This window comes from Trichoplusia ni, chromosome 7 (assembly GCF_003590095.1).
Source record: "Trichoplusia ni isolate ovarian cell line Hi5 chromosome 7, tn1, whole genome shotgun sequence".
NCBI classification, from domain to species: domain Eukaryota; kingdom Metazoa; phylum Arthropoda; class Insecta; order Lepidoptera; family Noctuidae; genus Trichoplusia; species Trichoplusia ni.
In genome coordinates, this window is record NC_039484.1 from 5,778,373 (window position 1) to 5,799,696 (window position 21,324).

The window sequence follows — 21,324 nt, forward strand, 5'->3', positions numbered from 1 at the left end:
ATCGAAATCTTCTGAGTGCATGCACATCATACACCTATATTAACAATAATCATACGCAGTGATAGTCGGAGTGATGATACAAACACAAGTATACACCATAGAAAACTTATTCCTCACCTTATTTTTACAATTAATAAAACTCCAGTATCTAAATACAAAACTTATATTTTCGGGGAGAGGGGTGAAGGGTACTTCTTTAGGATACACCAGTAACAATGCAGGTACAACAAATACAAATGGGTTTCTCTATCAATACAGGGTTTATCTTCAAAATCTATAGGGGTTCACAGAAGTAACAACATCAATTGGGGAAATATCTAAACTGTACGTAAAGAATAACACCTGAAACCACAACGTCAACCAAACACAATTTTACCAAGTACCAAAAATATATTTGTGGAATCTCCCAATTTTCCTACCTGTCACATCTTCATTTACATTCCGTAATTAAATTTTGATTCCCAGACGGCGTTGGTCGAATTAAATGCACAAAACAACAGAACAGATTTAACGATGTTCATGTACACAATAAAAAAAGGCAAAATATTAAGTACACGGATGTAAAGCTTAAACCACGCAACCCACTTATGAAAATAACAACTCACTGTGATATTCCCAATAATGTCAAACGAAGAAAATTTTTGGGGGGTAATAGTTAAGGTCCTTTAGTTCTTTTTTATTTTAGCTTTTCAGGTAGATTAGTCATTGTCAAATTCTCAGTACATACAAGAGTCAATCGTATAACAACCTTTTGCATCGGGAACTTTATTATTTTTCCATGTAATAACTCACCGCTTCCTTTCCTGCTCTGTGGATAGAAGTCCAGATGTGTTGGCGACGAGCAGTCTGCCTCCACTACACCGTCTTTGCATAGTGAGGGGCAAGACGTGCTCAGTCGACTTGTGCCTGTTGCCTGCGGAAAATATGAGAGTAAGTTAAGAGGAGAGGTAGATGGATCACGAATGGATGTGAAATGGAGAATCATACTGGTGAGTTTGAGCTAGTAAGCCTTCTTCACCTATCCCGGAGCGAAAAGTCCAAGAATGTAGAGAAAATGTTAATGAAAATCTTTGACTGATTTTGGTTGCTTTTCCAGGTATCCAACATAACAAAATGCTGAAACATCCAACAGCGTAGACTTTATTTTCCCCGCTTTTAATTCACTTTATTCGTCGTCCATAACTATAGGTTTTAACTTATTTCTATGTAGCTTATGTAACTGGATATGAAACGCATCAACTATTGCAAAGTTCGAAATAAGTACTGATTTTTAAAACCAAATTGTTTTTGTTTCCAGTCTACAATAAAATAAGGCATCAGAGGGTCATTTCCTGGTAAATGACGAAGTACTCAAGCGCTGTACAACCTAAAATGAAACTTTAGAGTTACAGCATAAAGACCACAGTTACCAGTAATGGTAGTGGCGCAGTTCTCATGCGCTGGACAGCCGCGTGTAACCTCCGCAGCTGTTGCAGACTGTCTTCTAGTAACCCCGGGCTGTGCGGGGTCACGCTTATAGTTGGCACCTGTAGAGAAGACAATATTATGAGAATTGGAAATAGAAGGTATTTTGTGGTAATATGATGGGGACAGCTGTAGATGACAAGAGAAACCAGTTTCAAATAGAATTTCTAGATTTCTTTCAATTTTTAGGTCAATCCTCGATTTTTGATGGCTTTGCATTTCTCTGTTCAATCAACTACGACAATGATGACACAGTGAGCTAGGGTGGCGATTGATGCTCCAAACCTTCTCCATATTATTTGGGTGGAGGCTTCTGCCCATTGTGGCACCATGTAACTATTTAAGATTTTAATGTAATAGTGCAATAATGAATATTCCATCTCTGTATCTTTGCCGAAACACCCTGTATACTTTTCCTAGAGAATAACATAAGAGTAGGTATGATCAAAAAGGCAAGTTCTATTGGATTCTGACATCTCCGAACATAGTGAAAAAACACAAGTAAAATAAAATCTACATTCGATTTTTCCTCGTATGCCAATCCCATTGAATTTCCGTAATACATAAATGTCATTATTGTTCAAATATTCTAAGGGACTCTGTATGCGATGTTCAAAGGTAAGGTAAGTCAATTTACCGATATCCTCTTTGTCAATTTCAGTATGGTTCAATACTACGTCTTGTCCTTGCTCTTAATTTCATGATTTTGAGTATCGGTACTCTTCTCTCCACTTCGGTACTCTTTTGTTTTATTTACCCTACTTATTTTAGTAAAGAACACTAGATTGATAGTGACTTAAAATTTAGTTATTCTTATTTGAAGATTCTCCGTGTATCTAAAGGACAGTTATTTACGTTCTTAAATTCACGCATATGGATTCTATCTATGGCGTCATTACGGCATTGTTACCAACGACTCAAAATCATCAATACATTTTGACTCCCTGCAATGATCACTTCTCGTCAGCTTAGCGCCCATTCAGCTCTTTTTGGACATATACTATTTTGTAGCTAAGTAGGTATATAGTAGTACCTGTGCCCTGGCGGCGGCCATGTCTGGTGGTGGCGTGGAGCGCGTCACGTGCTCTGTGACTTCGTCCTCGCTGCTGTCCGAGCGCGAGTCCGAACTGCCGCCGCCTTCGTCTGAAAACAACAAAACAAATATTCAACAATCGAAAACATACTTTACGTAATTGAAAACCTGAGGGAAATGTATTATTGGTTTTAATTACTCTCTTTAAATAATGAAAGAGATTTCCCTACAAAATATTTATTGTTTATGTTTGTTATGCTATTTTTTAAGTAGAAGTAATTCATATTTTCATAATAAATGTTTCGGTCGAAGGCTTAGGGGTGAAATAGGAAAAAAATAAAGACTGTGAGTTGGTGTTGCGACTGCCAGTATAAAAGATACCCCAATACTCAGTTACTGGGAGGATAAGTCTTCGACAAGAATGTTTCAATTAGAGGCAATGGAATTGAAACCATTAAGCCTGTAAACATCCAAAAAATATTTAGTCCGATGAAAGTATTTCACAAAGGCTGCTCGTTAGCCAGATGTATAAAGGAAAATATTTGCCGATCCAACAAAATACTACAGCACTAAAGAAGCATAGTTAAAGCCGCATTTCCCAGCAGCAAATACAAAACGCAAACGTTGCTATCGCATCGTAAATAAACTCCAACCAGCGAATGCTCACAAACGCAGCAACTTTGTTCCAGTTCCGGAGCGGAATTCAACCGATGCTTCATACAAATACAGCGCTACAGATCGACCTGTGTTTGCATGTAAACTTGTACAAGCTTATACGGGCGTAACGACAAGCGCTTACATGCCGTGAATATTTTATAAGAGGAAAGGATGCGTACATATTTAAACGGGGAATTTATATTGCTGGGGGCTAGAATGCGCTTGTTTTAGAGCTTTTTAATATGGATTATTCTAGAATACGCTAGGTATTCACGAGTTTTATGCTATCCTTATTTTTTATAAGCACCGACTATGAACGGCAGGAATATTTATGATTTCTGTAGTACATAATAGACAAATTGTATTACGGAAAGATTTTCTTCGTCTACCAGGGTTTAGAGAAATTAAGGCAAATGGTTAAATAATGAAAAGCAGGAAAAAGTCAATCATCAGGCAATGAATTCTGAAAATGAGAGAAGTATTTTAACGAGCACTGTTTAACGTCCTTTTATATACATGTACTCCGCTAGTAGAACGATTAACAATCTAGGGTGCTGGGAGTAATAATTACTTTAATCAGAAACTGTACAAAGCAACCCATCAACAACCCAGTCTTCTACAAAGAGCTTGTTCGCTTTTGAAGCGTAACTTCCATTTAAATGCAAACCTTCATCCAAAGCGAGTATATCATGCACTAGCTGTTGCCCGCGGGTCTGCCCGCTACAAATCGGAAATAATCCCAGGGGAAAGTTTTATAACATCGGGATAAAAACTATGCTGTGTTATCCTGGTTATAACCTATCTGTGTACCAAGTTCGTCTAAATCCATTCGTTGGTTTTTGCGTGAAAGAGCAGTGGTTTATAATATTAGTAGGATATCCCTACCTATTAGTAAGTACCCTCTGTTCGAGAACCAGGCACAGATAACTCAACTCAGCTCATATGATCGACTGGAATATACTCCCAAAATTACGTTACTTAATACCACCTTAATACAGTGCAGGATTTACTTCTCGTATTTACCTCACGGAACAGCATTGGGCCCTCTGATTGTAAAGCCAATTACATATCTGTATTTGGATTGGTACAAATATCGTGTCAAAACGGCTTCACATTTGTTTGTTCAATTGGTTGACACAGATTAGTAGATTCTTAGGAATCTAGAAAACCTGACTCATTGCTTTTGCGTTGCGCGTATTGTATTTTTTTTTGTAGTCCGCTTACGCAGGAAAACTTATGACATTTACTTATATTTAAACTTTCACGTTGCATAATTATATGTAACCCGGTTGAAACGTCGCGGGCTAATCAAGGTAAAATTCGCGTTTATCCCCGTATTCGTTTATGTTATAACATTTATTTTTCAATTTTATTGCTGGGAGGCGAAACGAAAATATCAAGCATATTAGACCCAACTTCAATTGTCATAGTTATCCATCCAATAGTAAACTTTAATTTCCTTCATCCACATACCAAAGCTTAGGAAAAGGCTTGGCAGTAACTTTCTTCCATCGCCTCGTAAATCCCTCACATTACAGGCACATTGTAGAAGTACAAAGAAAACTTCTAAGCTACGAGACACGCGTATAAATCCGTCGTAAGTTGGAAGTTATCTGATGCAGACAGCGGAACCGGATATTTGTTGCAGTCGGACATCCCTATCGCTGGGATGACAAACTCCACTTCAGAACTCGCTCTCACGGCGTTAATGAGCGCTTTGAGGACTGAGGATAGACTTTCATTACGTATTGCTATTTTAAACATCGACTCTTATAAAGACTGTTGACTATCTACTATTTGAACTCTTTATGGATACTAAATCTCCAAAACTTTTATCGGAACCGAGGTGTATCAATCACTTACCCTAGTTTTTTTTCTCATAAAATAAGTAGTAACATTGCAACACACAAATAATGCGTACATTTTATTACTACGAGTACGTACTATGTTCACTAGACCAAAGTAATTAGCTTACCGTATTGTTAAGGTGTTTACAACGTGATCCAAAAGAAACAATTAAAAGGCAACGATCGCATAACACGATAAACGTTCATGTCGCGTTAATGTGAACAAAGCATTATACAATCTCTGACACAGATCCCTTATATTCCCACGCAAAAAAAGGTAAAAACAAAAGCAAACACATCCCATATTTTCCCATTTAGCGGCATACAAAATGCATAATGATCCGCAGACGGGCGGTGCGGCCTGACCCACTTTCCTCCAAGGGGTCAAGGCTTTACATACAACCCTGTTGAGCTTAACCAACCTAAATAGACCTAGTACGCCCGTGACACCCAAACAAAAGGTTTGGACAAACGGAAACTAGGAGAATGGAGACAGCTCTTCTAAAGTTGGACAGGTCCCAAATTGTAACTGTCTGTTTTACTTGTCGAGCTTTTGTTGCATGCTCATAATACAAATGGCTGAATCTATTTTATAGTGAACCTCTGAGTGGGACATGGCTTTGAATAGAAAGCTCTATATTTGTATTCCTGATTTCCGAAAGAGGTTTAGGTAAATTGGCGGCATCTAGTTTACTTTCTCTTAAGGTCAGAGAGGTTAGATGTCTTTGCGGAATCGTATTATATCATCAGTAGAAACGCACGACTAGACTATTTAATGTGGACCCTAATAATGGCTGAGACACCCTAGAAGTACGTAAAACACGAACTGAATGCGAGCGTCCGGAGATGTGGGAAAGTTAGGAATCTAAAAAAGGCTACAGGTAAAAACTATTATGAATATTTTGTAAATGTATTTGAATTAGGATATCTCTTATAAGCCCGAAGTTGCCAACAAATGAGCCAAGACCCCCGTTCATTTTAGTTCACCTGACTTTGTCTAATTAAAACCAACGTATGCGTCCTTCGACTACCACACACTATTCTACGATACCTCTTTACAACAAAATAATTATAAAGAACAAAATTAAACGGTGCTAATTTACATTAAAAAGTATTTCAAGAACACAAACATAATATTTCATTGTAGATAAAACACTCCTTCACCCCGATCGGGTAAGCACGCCATTAGTTTATGTTTTTATTGTCTCTAATTGGCATAACAATGATAGTCGGCGGTTCAATAAAAATAAATACTAAGAGGCACATCAGCGATCAGTTAGGCAACTGTTTGTAAATGGGCTTTTGTTATCCACTCAGCAACTAGAAACTAGGTAGAAGTCAAACTTCTTGAGCATTTTGACAAAAACGTTAATCAATGATTTGCAGATGATTCTTCCCCACTTCTCCAAAGCCCAAAGATTATAATTTCAACCGACTTCCAAAAGAAGAAGGTTCTCAATTCTTTGATATTATTTCCTTCCTTTTTTTTGTTTGTTACTTCTGAAATTCGGCTGTACGTTTTTGTAACAAAAAACATATCTATTATTGAACTATATTTTTCATGTCTTTGCTTTTTGCACTACATATTTTTTTTTTTTATCAATCATTATCATCATCTATACTTCTATACTAATATTATAAAGAGGAAATATTGGATTGTTTGTTTGATACGAATAGGCTTCGAAACCACTGGTCCGATTTGAAAAATTATTTTATTGTTGAGAAGCTACATTATTCCCGCTTAACATAGGCTATAATTTATTTCAAAACTATTAGGGTTCCGTAACAAAATTGCGATATTGTTACCCGAGGTGTCATAACTTATATCTTCCAACCACGCGGCCGAAGTCGCGGGCAACTGCTAGTTATTGATATAAAAGTAGCTAGCGAAATTTTCACTTCATCAGGAACCAAAGTCATAGGGCCATAGTGTACAACACTAATCAATGTTAAAGTAAAGGATCAGTAATTTAATCATGTGGATTCGTATTCGCATACCGTTAGGCCGCAGGTCAGTCTTGACAATGAACACGAGGCCAAATATCAAGCCAGCAATGCTTGAAAATTTTCAGTAAAAAAAACGAGACTGAACTCTAAAAATACCAATATGACGTAGGAAATAGCAAAGAAAGTTATCAAAGCCAATCGATTGAACTGGTGAGGGTTGAGAGGCGGGGTTCTACGTAGTACGTACATAGAGAAGCGAGACAAAATACTAACAGTTTTAGGTCTGAAATATTTTTCAGGAATATTCGGGTCAAGGAAATAAAAGAAGTGCTTCCGAGGAGCAAATACAATACGAAAATAGAACTATTTCTATTTATGACCGACTTTTAAGAAGTCGCGTCTTCACTGAACTAGTATTGATTTTAGAGAGATAAAAAAATCTATAATTTTTATCCGGCTAAACTTTTGGAACGAATTCGCATATGGTTTGACATCAAAATGCCATCAATAACATGTTAATTTTTATCTGTTTTTATACCTTTAACTGTTGGAAAAGAAAATATTTGCATTACAGACAAGCGAATACTTCCATAAGTTATACGCTCTCCTCGGCTTTGTGTCAGTCGAAGCTATTTTCATTAAATTACGGTACCATCGTACTTCGCATATTCTCTGAAAGCTAACGATGTTTCAGGTCGTGTATGAGAATAGCAAAAGCTTGACATTTCTAATTCATGCCTTTATTTTTACCTTTTCGCTTTAGACAGAATTTGGAAATAGAGTAAATGTACAGATAGTGTCGTATGTACGCATTGTATGCAATATGATCTAAACTTTGAATTTTATACAAAAAGCTGTGATACCCTCATCATAAGCTAATTATTTGTGAAGAGTGAATGAAGAGGAAAATCAAGGATCTACATTGTACGTGTCATAATGTGTTTCATATGTTGCGAACGCGCGACTAGTTTGTCTCAACTTAAAGGCAACCAAAACCTCAATTCAAAATCGTCAGAAGCTTCACTTGGTTTCAGAATTAAGCTCCCACAGGAGTCCCCTGAGATCTTAATGAATGACAGTCTCTGGGGTTTGATATCAAAGACAAAGGGCTAGCACACAATAATGTTAAGCTTTTGATCTCTATCGACGTCAGTTAAGAGTATTCGCCAACAGTATAAGATGCTGAAGAGTATTTGGTAACCTCTAAGGACTTGTATAAAGGGGGGACTGGTTTTAAGGAGTTAAGGAGTGAGAATAAACAATACCGGTTGATTGGATCTTAGCGTTATTTTAAACGCTAGATCTAAAAGGTAGACAGAAGGATTTTAAACATTTTAGATATTTGATCATTTAAATATTAATGTTGGTATTTCGATCACGCAAAAAGGCAGATTTTTTAACCTACCCATAGTTAAATAATTTTGACTAAACATCTTTTGCAGCTACAGTCACATAAAGAACTCAATATTACAATCTATTGACGTACAATAAATAGGTTTCCTGTGGAATGCTAAGAAATATCGAGAAACCATTTTAGTTCTTGTGGGAAAGCAAACGGGATATCAGATAACGAAATTCCCAGATATTGAATTTCGAAGCAAAGCAATCAGTTGAGCGTGGAGGCAAATAAACAGATAAACATCACTTTCTTAAGATCTGAAGGCCTACCTTCCTAGGGACTTACAGTTGTGGGAAAGAGATGACGCTCTATGCTACATAGGGCTGTCTTACTTTTAGAGATTATACTATTTAGAGATCTGCTGATAGTCTGTCTGACGGTCAGTAGGGCAATGTGATAAGAGATAAGCACGTGTTTGTGTTGATATTATTAGCACTGTTAGCCTTTAAATTGCATTCCTCTGTAGATAAGGGATTCACACCTTGAAATGACTTGCGTTTACTTTAATGGAAACATACTGCAAGTAATATAATATGCTGTTGAGAAGTTCTATTTATTTATCTAATATTTCATGCAACCAAAATAGTAAGTGACCAAAATAAGATGCAAAAAGAACACTGCTTAAACCTCTACCAGCAGATCCGCAAAAGGATTGCTATCCCAAAACAGGTTTTTGCTAAAATTTCTCCCACAAGTTCAGCTAATTTAGCTAACCATCAATCATCACAAAATCGCTCAGAAAACTGTAACCAAATATCATTTAAAAACGCGTCGTTCCGTTGTAATTACAGCACACCTTAAATTAGGTCCTACTAATCTTATTTCTGTTCGCTAGGACTCTTCACTCAAGGGCGAAGGGCTCTAATTTTCCGATTGGACGGTATTTGAGGAATCTAATTAACATCGTGTCATATAACGGGGGATTATGGAGGGCGGAACGTGCCTGCGCTCAACTCTGATGTAATACGTGTTTATTGCATATTTCCCAATTAATGTGCTCAGGTTTATGGTTTGTTTGCGCGACAATGTCTCGTTGATATCATGGGAGGTAATAATAAACTTAAAGGTCAACTATTATGAAACCTTGTTTGAAAGCATTTCGGACGGAATCTACTCGTAACACGAATTACTTTGCTGGTATTGCAATGACGAGAATGACAACGGGACTTAGTAATAAAAAACTGTTCAAGTGCGAGTTAGACTAGCGAGCGATGCTTCAACAACAATAAACATCATCTGCCTGGTGACTGATAGTGGTCTTTTAGTAAAAGAGATCCGATTCAACCCTCTGTGTACGGAACCTAATAAATTTGTCCTGATGCCGATATTCACTCAAAACAACCATTCAAAGTCAAATTCTTAATTTCAATTAGACCTTTATTTCAGTCAGAAAAGTGCATAATACATATCCTGTTTAATGAGATAGGAGTGATTCGCTTAATCAAATCGAGTCAAATGAGCACAGACACTCAGCTCTTATAAAAAAAATATGTTTATACGAAAACTTTACACGAACTTGGAATTGAAATAAAAATAAAAGATGAATCCTTACATCAGCCTCTAATATATTGAGAGCAAATATCGTAAGAGCAAATTGGGAGAATTGGATTCATTTCTCCACGCCGATGTTGACTTCTAAGATGTCTTTTCTGAACTTTGGCATTTACCTTACATCATAGAATATTATGAGAATTCTAAGAACTATTTTTTTGCTTCAGTCGGTTACGGATTTTAATATGATTAAAGTTTTATCGTCGTAAATCTGTCAAGCTCTGCGTCTAGTTTAATATAATGGAGTCTTATATTAGAAATTGCTTTTTCCACTTTTAGTTACTTATGGACTATTTTCTGTCACATTATGTAGCGAGTTTTTTTTGGGGAAAAATTCCACTTTATAACTGCACCCTCGGGATGCACGTTCGTTCTCACTGTTCGATTCATTAGTTCGATTGTCGAACTAGTGAGAATTATTTTTATCGTTTTTTCGACTGTCGAAGACTTTTCCACAAATCATAATTTTGATGAATACCTTTTAATGAGTCCAGTCAATTCACCCTATCCATACAATTTTACAAAAATCAGACTACTGTTCAAAGTTAAAAAAATAACTTTAAAAATAACCTATGTGAACGGAGCATGAGCAGTAAAAAGTAACCAATTCGCGTGATTTGATGCGCTTTCTTCTGCGTGATTACTTGAGTCGCACCTACACTATAGCTACACTAGCTGCCTATACTTCCGTCATATCTTGACCTTTCACACCCGGAGACTGACTGTCTCATTCATCGGTCTTGCATTCGAGAAATAAATAAAAAATATAAAAATGTTATTCGATCTCATTTTTTACTATTTTTATTTGTTTCAATACACCAGGAAATCTACTCAGTATAACTTTTAGAAAATAATAGCTTTAGCACAGCAATAATCTATCATTCATAAGAAGAGGGGGCGACAAAAAATAACATAAGTAGTTTATCCCACACCCAACACGATACTCATTCATCCCAGAAGAATGTCAAAACAAGAATTCTAAAAACAAATTAGGCAACTAAAAGTTAAAACAAACAACTCAAGCCAAAATCTGGCAACCTTCAACCAATCGATGTTGGGTGAAAATTAAGTGTTGCCGTAAGCTGTACTAAAGAGGTCGCTTAATCTACCATTTACGCGTAGGTGTGTACCTTTACGGTCCAAACTACGTCTATTTCGTAAACCAACAAAGGCATATGCTCAATAACAAATTGATGGAGCATATTAGTACAAAAACAGTTTAACAATATACGCATGAAGCTCGCTAAATGAAGCGTGGTGAATGTTCAACATTTACTACGGAGATTAGTATCGTCAGAATACTGCTGCCATATTTGGTTACACTAAATTGCAGCTGGAGAAATATGTATTGAATAGAAAATAAAAGTTCCAGACTGAAATGAGTTTTTATTCCATGCTAAGATGAAATCGAAATGAGAATGGCGGGATGAGGAAAAGTGCACCAACAGATGGGGTGAAGTGGTAAGTTATAATAAGGACAAGATATTAGCATAATTCTAAGAAAAAACAATCAGCATTTTTTTTCCAAGATCAAATCGGCGTCAGAAGAACCAGTATAACCCAGTAACTATTGGTAAAATGACAATAGATAAAATATGATTATTGGAAGTTCGGCTCGAACATTGTTAAAGAGGGTAGAAACCATTAATCATAAGTATTGGGCGCAGGAATACTTTCATTCACTTTATCGAAGGAAAATGATAAAATGAGGTCAAAATCTTCGACATAACAAATATATTACACAAACTATGACGTCAGATAATTACAATAGCTTTAATGCTTGTTCTTTGAACAAGCGGAGAAACCTATTGTTTCAATGATGGTTGCGCCTTTCTCGACTAAACCGCCACGGACTGGGTATAAAATTATGGTCTTGACTGATTTGTTCTAATAAGGTGTCCCATAAAACGAAAATTTGAATAAAATATAAAACCTCATAATACAACGATACAAAATTAAACCCAGAAACGAATGCTCATTTGATACTACATAATCTTTAATTATTACAAAACTGTACCAATTCATCGTTCTTGACATTTTGGCTTGTCTGTTAAATTGCGAAACTCCTCCGTTGAATGCTTATAAATTACGAAGACGACGATCATATCCTTAAAGCACCCCTTTTAAGAAAAGGACGGTCCTCATATTTTGCAACTTAATCACGACCATTCAATACAGCTTCACCGCATTTTATGCCTTCGGAAATAGGGTTTTTTAAGCAAAGTTATCGAGTCCATGTCTTAAACAATAGAAAACTGCTTAGCAGCGTCATGTCCTTGTTATACACAAAAATCGGTAACGTTTCTATTTGGTTCACGTGTATTACAAGACATTTTCTCTATTTGGGAGACAATAGCCGACCCTGAAGATCGCCGAATTAGGACTAAAGTGATGTGCGTCGAAATCACACTAACCTTGTTGGTTGTTTATCGTTCTCAAATTGTTTACTCGAAAAAAAGTCACAAATTATTCAGTGAATTTTTTGTTCATTCAAAACTATTACCAGTTTACTCGAAAGCTTCCGAAAATTAGTTTTCCCTTTTGCACCTGCTTTGTTTAATTATGTATGGGCATTTAATAGGACATATCGGACGGGGTCCTTCTATTTCGTTTTCCGGTAATAGCTTTTGTCAAAACCAAAACACTTAGGGTTTATGAACAAATATTACATAAACCGACGCTATGCCTGGGAACGCTGTGTGTACGTCTATATTTGTTCCGTGTGAAATAGTGCAGAACTTAAGCTCTTAGTCACTGCTATAAATGGCTCGTCAAGATATACGTTGTAGCTATGTGGTCTATACCTAAGGACCTTAATAGCCAGCATTAGTATAAATTACATTGTGTAATAGTCGAGTCGTTTACTCATGAATATCTGCAAATGGTTTGTGTGGCAAAAACATTGATTTGATGTCAACATTGTCGATCATTTTGCGAAATGATATAGCTGTAATTAAGGTGGCATTTTATTTGAAAATGATATGTATTTACATATCGGCTATCCGCAATATGAAACATTAAACTTGTTAGTCATTATACCAGTAGTAATTACTCAATACTTCGACAGCGGACTTTATTTTTAGTGACTGAATAAGACCTTAATTGCTGATTAATATAAAACATATTTATTTATTACTCCCCTAAAAACTTCCATACAAGTTTAATTCACAGCAAAATGTCCTGTAATGTAACTTAAAAGTATGGCCCTTCCTTTCTTGCGAGAATATTGCACGTAAAAGGGTCCATAAAACTCGATTACCGACATTTAACTCCTCAAAACATCCTTTATACCTGACAAAGGTCACAGGTACTATCGTATAGCTGAGCGAATTTGATTGTTTTCTTATGTTATCGCAAAGAAGGTTTATTTTGCCATTAACATTTTTATAGTATTATGATATTACCGTATTATTGACGTTTAAAATGCTGTTTTTATGGTTAGGGTCAGTGTAAGTATTTTAATGATCTAATATAAAAGGTTGGATCGTAGCTGTCGTATAAAATCTAGTCATAAAATAAAAAGTTTTATATAGTGGCGCCCAACTTGGGGCTGTCTTGCAATGTACCCTTCCTCAAGAACTTTACTTATTTTCCATCAAGCATAAAAAAAACATGTTGCTACTTCTTTGGGCGAGCATAATTTTAACAACACTGGTGTAAACTTTTTAATGTCGCATTACGTAATACGTACATTAAAATCAAGCGCAACAAGTAAACGAATGCTACAAGTCTGAGACTTACCTAGACCGAAGCAAAAGAACCCGCTACATTTTCGTGCGACTCCACTAATTCAATTAACAGTCGAACACAAAAAAAAACACAACCACTTCAGAAATTAAACATAACAAATGAAAAAAACAAAACTGGAATCGATAACTCAAAGTTAAGCAAGAGAGCCCTTAAGGACGTCACGAAACATTTTAGGCGCTGATTAAAAGTGTAATTAATTTTAAAACAATATTGAAAGGGTCGCGTGCAAAATTCGCGAATACCGTCTATTATTTTGACAGGCCCAGCTCGGTAGGGAGCAGCCTAGCCTTTGTACGGGCGAGGGGTAGAGCGCAGGCGCGACATCGATCCCTCTGAAGCCTTCCACTGAGGCACAGACTACACACGACACAGATGTATAACTCCATACGTCACAAACCCACGTGAATTCTGTGTTAACAAGCTTGCAAATTCAATGAGGAAGTTAGAGAACTCATTTGCAATATCCTCACAGAGGATCTGTCTTAAGGAGATATTCTGTCAGAGCTGACGACTTTTTTCTGACGTCATTTTTATTACTGGCACTGTTTCGTTTATCACAGTTTTATTTTAAGTTTATCTATCTGAACTGATTTTTTTATCAGCTATTATTAACCGTAAGGTTTTTTTCATAATTTAGTATATATATCTGTTTACTTCATTATCAGTTAGATTTTGGTTGAAGGTTATATATTATGCTACGATAATGATGACTGCTTGCAAACTAAATATACAGAGAGACACAGGACGATTAAAACTTACCGATAGCTAACGCATACATCATAATAAAGTAGTAAATCGTATTACGCTGTATCTCTTTTAATCTTATGTCAAAAACCGCTCGCACTTTTGATAACACTACTTTTTTATCCAGCTTACTGGATCTGCCCTACTGCTAGGCAAAGGACTCCCCCAAATTCTTCCACAATTTTTGGTTACTGCACCACCAAGACTGTAAAATCAGATTCGATTTTTTGTTGTAGTACACCCCTTATCAGAAAGAAGCTTTGTCGAGAACATGTTTCGAACAAAGTGGGGCCTCTGTCTTCCAGTTAATCTGTGTCCGAGGCTAAAGTATTCAACACCCTCAGTCAATTGGGGGGCAGTCGCGGGACACTGCGCAAACTGTTCTCTAAACATTACATTAATTTACACATGTATGCAACAACATACCTATAAAAAGCAGAAGCATATTCCAAGACCTGTTACATCAAGATGTAAAAGATTTCTTTGACGAAACTCTGTTTCATGTTTCGAGAGACTGTTAAATACTTATTGGCTTCATTGTAAACGTGAGAAGGCCTTTGAAACGAGAACCTCCTTTTAGAAAGCCTTTTGATAAGAAATAAACAAAAAGCTTTCGGTAAAGATTTTACGAAAAGTCGAGCTTGTTAATATGACAAAATGTGGGGGTTCAAGTACTTTGTCTTAAATATACATTACTTTAAATATAACTCTCTTTTAGATAAAAATAAGTTGACTGCGGTTGCTGCTCAATTAGTTCTGTATTTAACAATAAGGTTTACTTTGGATGCTGTCGTATTTGGTAAAAGCATTACGACTAAACTCTAAAATCAGTTATCGCAGTCTATTCGTAAAAAATAGCATCTAATAAATATGAATATTTTGTGACGTCAGCAAATGTGATGTATAGATACTACAGTCCAGTTAGCCTACCAATTATAGGTAAAGGCTAGTTGAGTATTGTGAACGTCAATCAATCAATACAATGGCTTTATCTAAAAGCGCATGCAACCCGCAGCGTCCGGGGACATCATATGTGTTGGAAACACGTTGATACTTCAGTATTTATTTGTTCACACGTTTTTATTTATCTAGTTGGTTAAATACCGAATGGGTAATGAGAAAGACGTGCAGCTGACTGCGAAGTCAAATAGGAAAAGGCCTAGAAGAAAAAATGAAGAAATTAGAATATCGACACACTAACAAGATTTTGGAATGCCAAATAAAATCCACTGAACTTTCGCTGAATGAAGTCGAAAAATATGAAAAATGAATGATGCTTTGAATACTCTAAAAACAGTAACGTGTTTCATCTTCTGAAAGCATAACCGAAAAGCAGCGGTGGATCTAAAACTTTAAATCGAAACTAAGTGGGGAAGATGGTGAGTATTCTTCAAGCATGCTTAGATTCTGCCGAGGCCATCAAACAGCTTAAAACTTTCTCTAAATAGGCTAGGGTAGTACCTAGTCAGCACTATTTTAAATGTAAAAAAGACCGTTTCCTGTGTCACACATCCTTCTCCGCTTCGTAAGTGCTTATACTTTTTTTATTGGCGCGCCAAAAATCCACATCATCGCAACACTTCAAAAGCAAAAGAAGAAGTGCTTTGACTGTGAAATAGAAGCGAAACTAACACACAATCAGCGCTATCCATCATCAAGTGAAGTAGACACAAGAGTACTATTACCCCTCTGTTTTCTTATTCTTGCCTTTAGGTCTCTCAAACAACTCAACAACCACTCATTCTTTTGTAGAACAATAGCCTAGCGATTAACCTCTTTAAGTAAAGGACTCTTGGCAGCATAAGAACTAGATTCTCCCGCGCTCTAAACCCGAATAGCCGCAACGAGGAAATCGCGCAACAACGTGAGATTTTAACAGAATACTAATGTTACTTATGAAACAGTCTATTGTAAGGTACCAGAATGGAATTCTGTAAATACCTCATTTATACTACAATCGCGAGACAGTTATCAATGACACCATACACGAATTTCAACTTAGTGACTATAAAAATAAAGGCGTTAATTGTATGTGTATGTTTAAAAAAGTAATTAGTTTAGGACGTATGGATGCCGTTAGACAATGCATGGCTGATAGTGACATGTATAATTGTTATAATATGGCGAGTTATTTTTACACTTTTTTTCTATTGAAATTTTGAAGCGTTTCACACGGTTTAAAAGATTCTGTCTTATTGTCTTCGTCTGTTAAAGTTATCGTGTTGCGTACAGCCCTATGGAGTGTATGTTTTTGGCAGGGTTATCGACCTCTTTACGATTTAAAAGGCACACAACATTACCATCTTGCATACAAGTACGTACACAAACTTTTAGCTATGTCAATTTACTGCCGCCTTTAATAGACCTATCGAAGCCTGCTGCAGAGAAAGAACTTTGATATAACTTCCATGCAAAATATATTATAATTTAATCTCTAATAACAGTTATAACCATATCTAATAATAGATAGATAACGGGACATCAAAGCGTTTACCAGAATATCATGATATTTTTTTGCGCATTATCCCCAATAAAAGCGAGCGTAGAAGCACTATGGTACTTTTACTTTGAAAGAGCACACTTCTTCTCGCCTCTTCATGGCGCGCGCAATGGAGGATGACAAAAGTTTAAGGAAAGATCTAAAATTACAATTGCTGTATAAATGCTATTTTTTAAAGCTAATTTCTCCTTGTTAATGACTTTAAAGAAGTCACTTCCTAACTTGAGTCTTCCTGCTTTTTTTTGAAGGAAAATTGATTTTAATAATGTAAAATTGATATAGCATAATTTTAGAAAGTAAATATAAGGACTAACAATCTAAGTTGGTTATAGCCTTTCATAGATCTGACTCACACATGGTTACTAAGTTCTTAAATTGTATACAGTTGCAATATTTGTTTATTTGTTTATGTAGTGCACTGAAAGGGAAATCCGCTGTCTGTCCTTATATCTGTCATCAGACAATGTCACAGAATCTGTGATAGCTAGATGGATAAAATTGTCACTAAATAATGTATTTTTTTGCTGCTATAACTAACTAATATGTATGGGAGCCTCAGTATTGCGAGTCCGACTTGCACTTTATATTTGCTATTAATTGCTTTGAAAACTTATTTGCAAGTAACATAAATATCAAGGGAGAGAACAAATTATATTACCTGATGAGAAGATATTCTCCAGCGGTTGCAAATTCATTGTAGCTGCAGTTGTTTCCATGCTGAAAAGTTAGAACATAAAATTTTATCCTTGCAACAATCGACATATAAGACAAACTTAGAGTAGGCTTAGTCTGTCAATATCTGGAACCATTCAATTCAGTTTAAAAATGTATGAACTAATATAAGTTTATTCCATGGAAGACTAACTTAAGACTTTTATGCCCATAATATTTTGTTCATTTTATTCAATCCTAATTTCTTATAAATCTAATAAAATGATTTTCTCTCTTCCCATAAAATACATACTTAAAATCTCTGTTTGAAACACAGGAAATTGTGTTAAATTTGAAAGAAAAATTCTATTTAATTTAATCTATTCAATTTATTCCGTTCTAAATAATTAAGAGATCTATAAAATATGAGCAGCTTGGCAGGTTAATTACAGCTTGAAACCAATGGAACAATGAACAATTTAAGTTAACAAATGGGCATAGTACAGTTGCAAATCTTTGTTGATAAATTGTAGTGTATTTGATCAAGTATTGCATATTTCTAGGTAGCTATTATTAAACTTGGACCGCATCTATTTTCAAAGCTTTCTTAAAATATGTTGCTCAAGTTTTTAGTGATAAAAATAATAAATTAGTTTGAATGATTTAATTCAAAGTTTTCTGAAAGATGCATGACCTTTGGCATCAGTCTTTTTTAAAATATATCTGAAGTAAATTGTTGTGCAATAAACTATACTGTGTCCTAAGGAACCTGCGGTTTAACAGATACACTATTCCTTGCCCATCGTTGCGGGATCAACATGTATCATTAAAAAGTCACCTTCATTTTAATTTAATCAGAAATTGACTATCTGTATACCAAATCTTAATGTTTTCTATTAATTTATAATTTTAGTATAATATGTTTGTTGTTATCAGGCAAAGTTGAGCGTTAAATAATTAATTTAATTGAAAAAATAAACATTTTTCTCAATGGAAAAGTTATTCTTGACCTTTGAGCATCAAAAATACACCCACAAATTACAGTCCTTCTAAAACACTAATAGATAAAATGAATTAGGGTAAATGCATTTTATCATCTTATCAAAAATGCAAGTAATAGGAAATAGACTGGAATTACCTTTAATAATATTTATAACTTCACTCTAAGCAGCAACAGGTAGCGAGGAATGAATAATTGATAAATGGCTCACACAATAACAAACTAAAGTTCACACTTCCAACTAATGTTTTTAAATAAATCCTCCTTTCTGACATACAGTTATCACTTGATTGACAACAAATGACATTTAGGATTAGGTTTAATTATCTTTTGACACATATACAAACTTTTTAAATACTTTTACCAACCATTCAAAAGTTTGAACACGTATCATTTCGCAGTTTAATGAAGTGTTTATAGTTATTTAGTGCGTTTTAAAAGAATGTCACGTTCGAACACTTACCAAATATTAATTCAGTAGTTTAGCGGCATTAAACTTTAAAATAACACATATTTCACCAAAATTAGGCGTCGTTTTACTCAAATCACACTTATTAGCGTTTTTCCCAGCGTATACCCGGAAAGATCGAACAATGGGATCTGAATTTTATGCGAAAACACTTTCACATTGGGCCCAGGTACAATAGTAGGTAGCCACCTACATGAAACAATAAACAGTTACACAGCCTTCAAACATCACAAAAACACTCCACATTGATAAAACACCATTTATTCACTTCGAATTCATTAGAGTTTACCTTAAAACACAAGATTACTCAAATAAAGTAACTTTTGGAATATCGTAAAAACTTTAAAACTAGCCGTGTCGACAAGTAAACTCTTGAGTTTTTGACTGATAGACAGAGATAGCACGATACGCAACGCAAGCCGGTTGTGTTTTACCAACACAATAACTAAACGCAGTGTCATATATTCACCGCTTAGTTACATTTCAGTTTAGAGTGAGCTTTACACTGTTGGCATAAAGTACAAATTAGCATATCTCTATAGTTTTAGGTGTGTATCATACAGCTGGAATATAAAAAGTCCGGATGTCAACTTAAAAGACATTCCCCATTTTAAAGGGAACTTCAAAGAACCTCAAATGGTTACTGTTCTTTGGTTTTAGAGTTAAAGCTTCTTTATATTCACAAGAACAAACCGTCTTATACATTACATGAAATAGTGTATCGAAATAACAAAAAATATACAGTGAAAAGCATAATTGTAAGAGAAAGAAAATAGTTTGTTAATTCTTTACAAAATTTGTTTCTATTTACGGACCGTAAGGTAATTTAAAACGATCAGATTTAATTTTAATTTTGAGCGGTTTATAACAAAGGTCATAGCAAAACTCAGGTGCAAATACGTTTTGTTATTGCTCTGTTGAAGGACTAAAACTTTTAATATCTTATGATTTCAAGACAACGTAAAAGAATGCCCATCTCTAATTAATCCTAAAAACAAAATATGTATAATCAAATAGTACCTGAAATTATTCTAGAAAGCTTTATTAAGTCGGATTCTTTATGCATGTATCATAACTTTTTTTTTACAGGACAACGCGATTGAAAACCGCTTCACTACAATAAAATGATGGGTGTAATTTCAGATTATTTCTATGCAAATGTTGTATTCCGAAACTCATAGGATTTATGAATTCTTGTTAATTTAATTAAAGTCTTGTAAAGTTTGAGTAGATATAAAATAAAATAGTAGCTAAACGAAATAAGTTACCACATAAACTTAAATGTTTTTTTAATACTTAGTCTTTTTAGACAAAAAAAGTATGAAAATTGATTGTGACTTTTGTGTTTATTGGTTAGTTATCAATCTATAAATTAAGGAGCACGATTGTAGGAACCGCCTGTTCATCAAAAGAGATTTAAAATATAAAAAAAATAATTAATTTTCGATACACCTACGTTTTTTAGAATTCATCGCTTGTAAAGTACAAAACTCCAGTGGTTGAAAACTGGCTCCTAGTATGTGTTCTGTGCTCCTAGTGGTCTGGACATTATAGCATTACCTTTACGGCAATACTGTATTCAAAGTATTTTAAGGAAACAAGAAAGACTATTGTATTTTGTTTTGTATAGATGAAATTTTCTTTACGGCATGGCGGCAGTCACCATCAATATTGCCAACGTCTTAACAAATTCTGAAAATTTGCAGCTAACCAGGTAGGGATCATGGTACTGTGTATGAAGGATTGCAACGCATTGCCATACACCGACACAAAAACGCGGATGACGTGGCATGGCGGATCAGGTTTAGTCAGTAAGAGTCTGACACTACCCATTTCCTCCCCCGAAGGAATGGGTGTCCACTGTCCATGAGGATTACACCGCCTTAACAAAAAAAGGGATCATGGTACAACCAGTACATTTCACATTTCCCTCAATTTAGAGCCGAAAACGTACCCAACGTATTTTGTGCTAAGATTCAGAGTCTTGAAACGAATGCTAACTAATTATAAACAAAAAATAGATTGTCAATCTGGTCTTCCTTTTCTAAACATGGACTTTTAAGCATGAAGTCTAGGTCAGAACTTAGAACTCAATTCAGAAGGTTAACAATTTGATGTTATGTTACAGTTTCTTAATTATGTAAGAAACCACTGCTGCACGATCAGAAATTTAGAATCCAAAACTTTGAATCTCGAATCGCCAACCCGCAGCGAACTAGCGTGGTGATCAATGCTCAAACCTTCCTTATATTTAAAGAGGCCTAAATTATGGTACTTATGCATTTCGGCAGGTATTATTATTATCTACATAC

At 35.3% G+C, this 21,324-nt stretch overlaps 1 protein-coding gene across 1 annotated transcript in view; it reads right to left on the reverse strand.

The window, feature by feature from the left end:
• The window catches only part of LOC113495890 (rho guanine nucleotide exchange factor 28), a 58,707-nt gene extending 39,257 nt beyond the window's left edge, over positions 1–19,450 (reverse strand). Inside the window, exons 1-5 of the mRNA XM_026874886.1 lie at positions 19,007–19,450; positions 17,551–17,609; positions 2,498–2,607; positions 1,410–1,526; positions 793–913 (exon numbers count right to left, since the gene is read on the reverse strand). Coding sequence (XP_026730687.1) covers positions 793–913; positions 1,410–1,526; positions 2,498–2,607; positions 17,551–17,608 — 406 coding nt within the window. The 5' untranslated portion in view covers position 17,609; positions 19,007–19,450. The remainder of the gene's footprint in view (positions 1–792; positions 914–1,409; positions 1,527–2,497; positions 2,608–17,550; positions 17,610–19,006) is intronic.
• Positions 19,451–21,324: the final 1,874 nt, after the last annotated feature.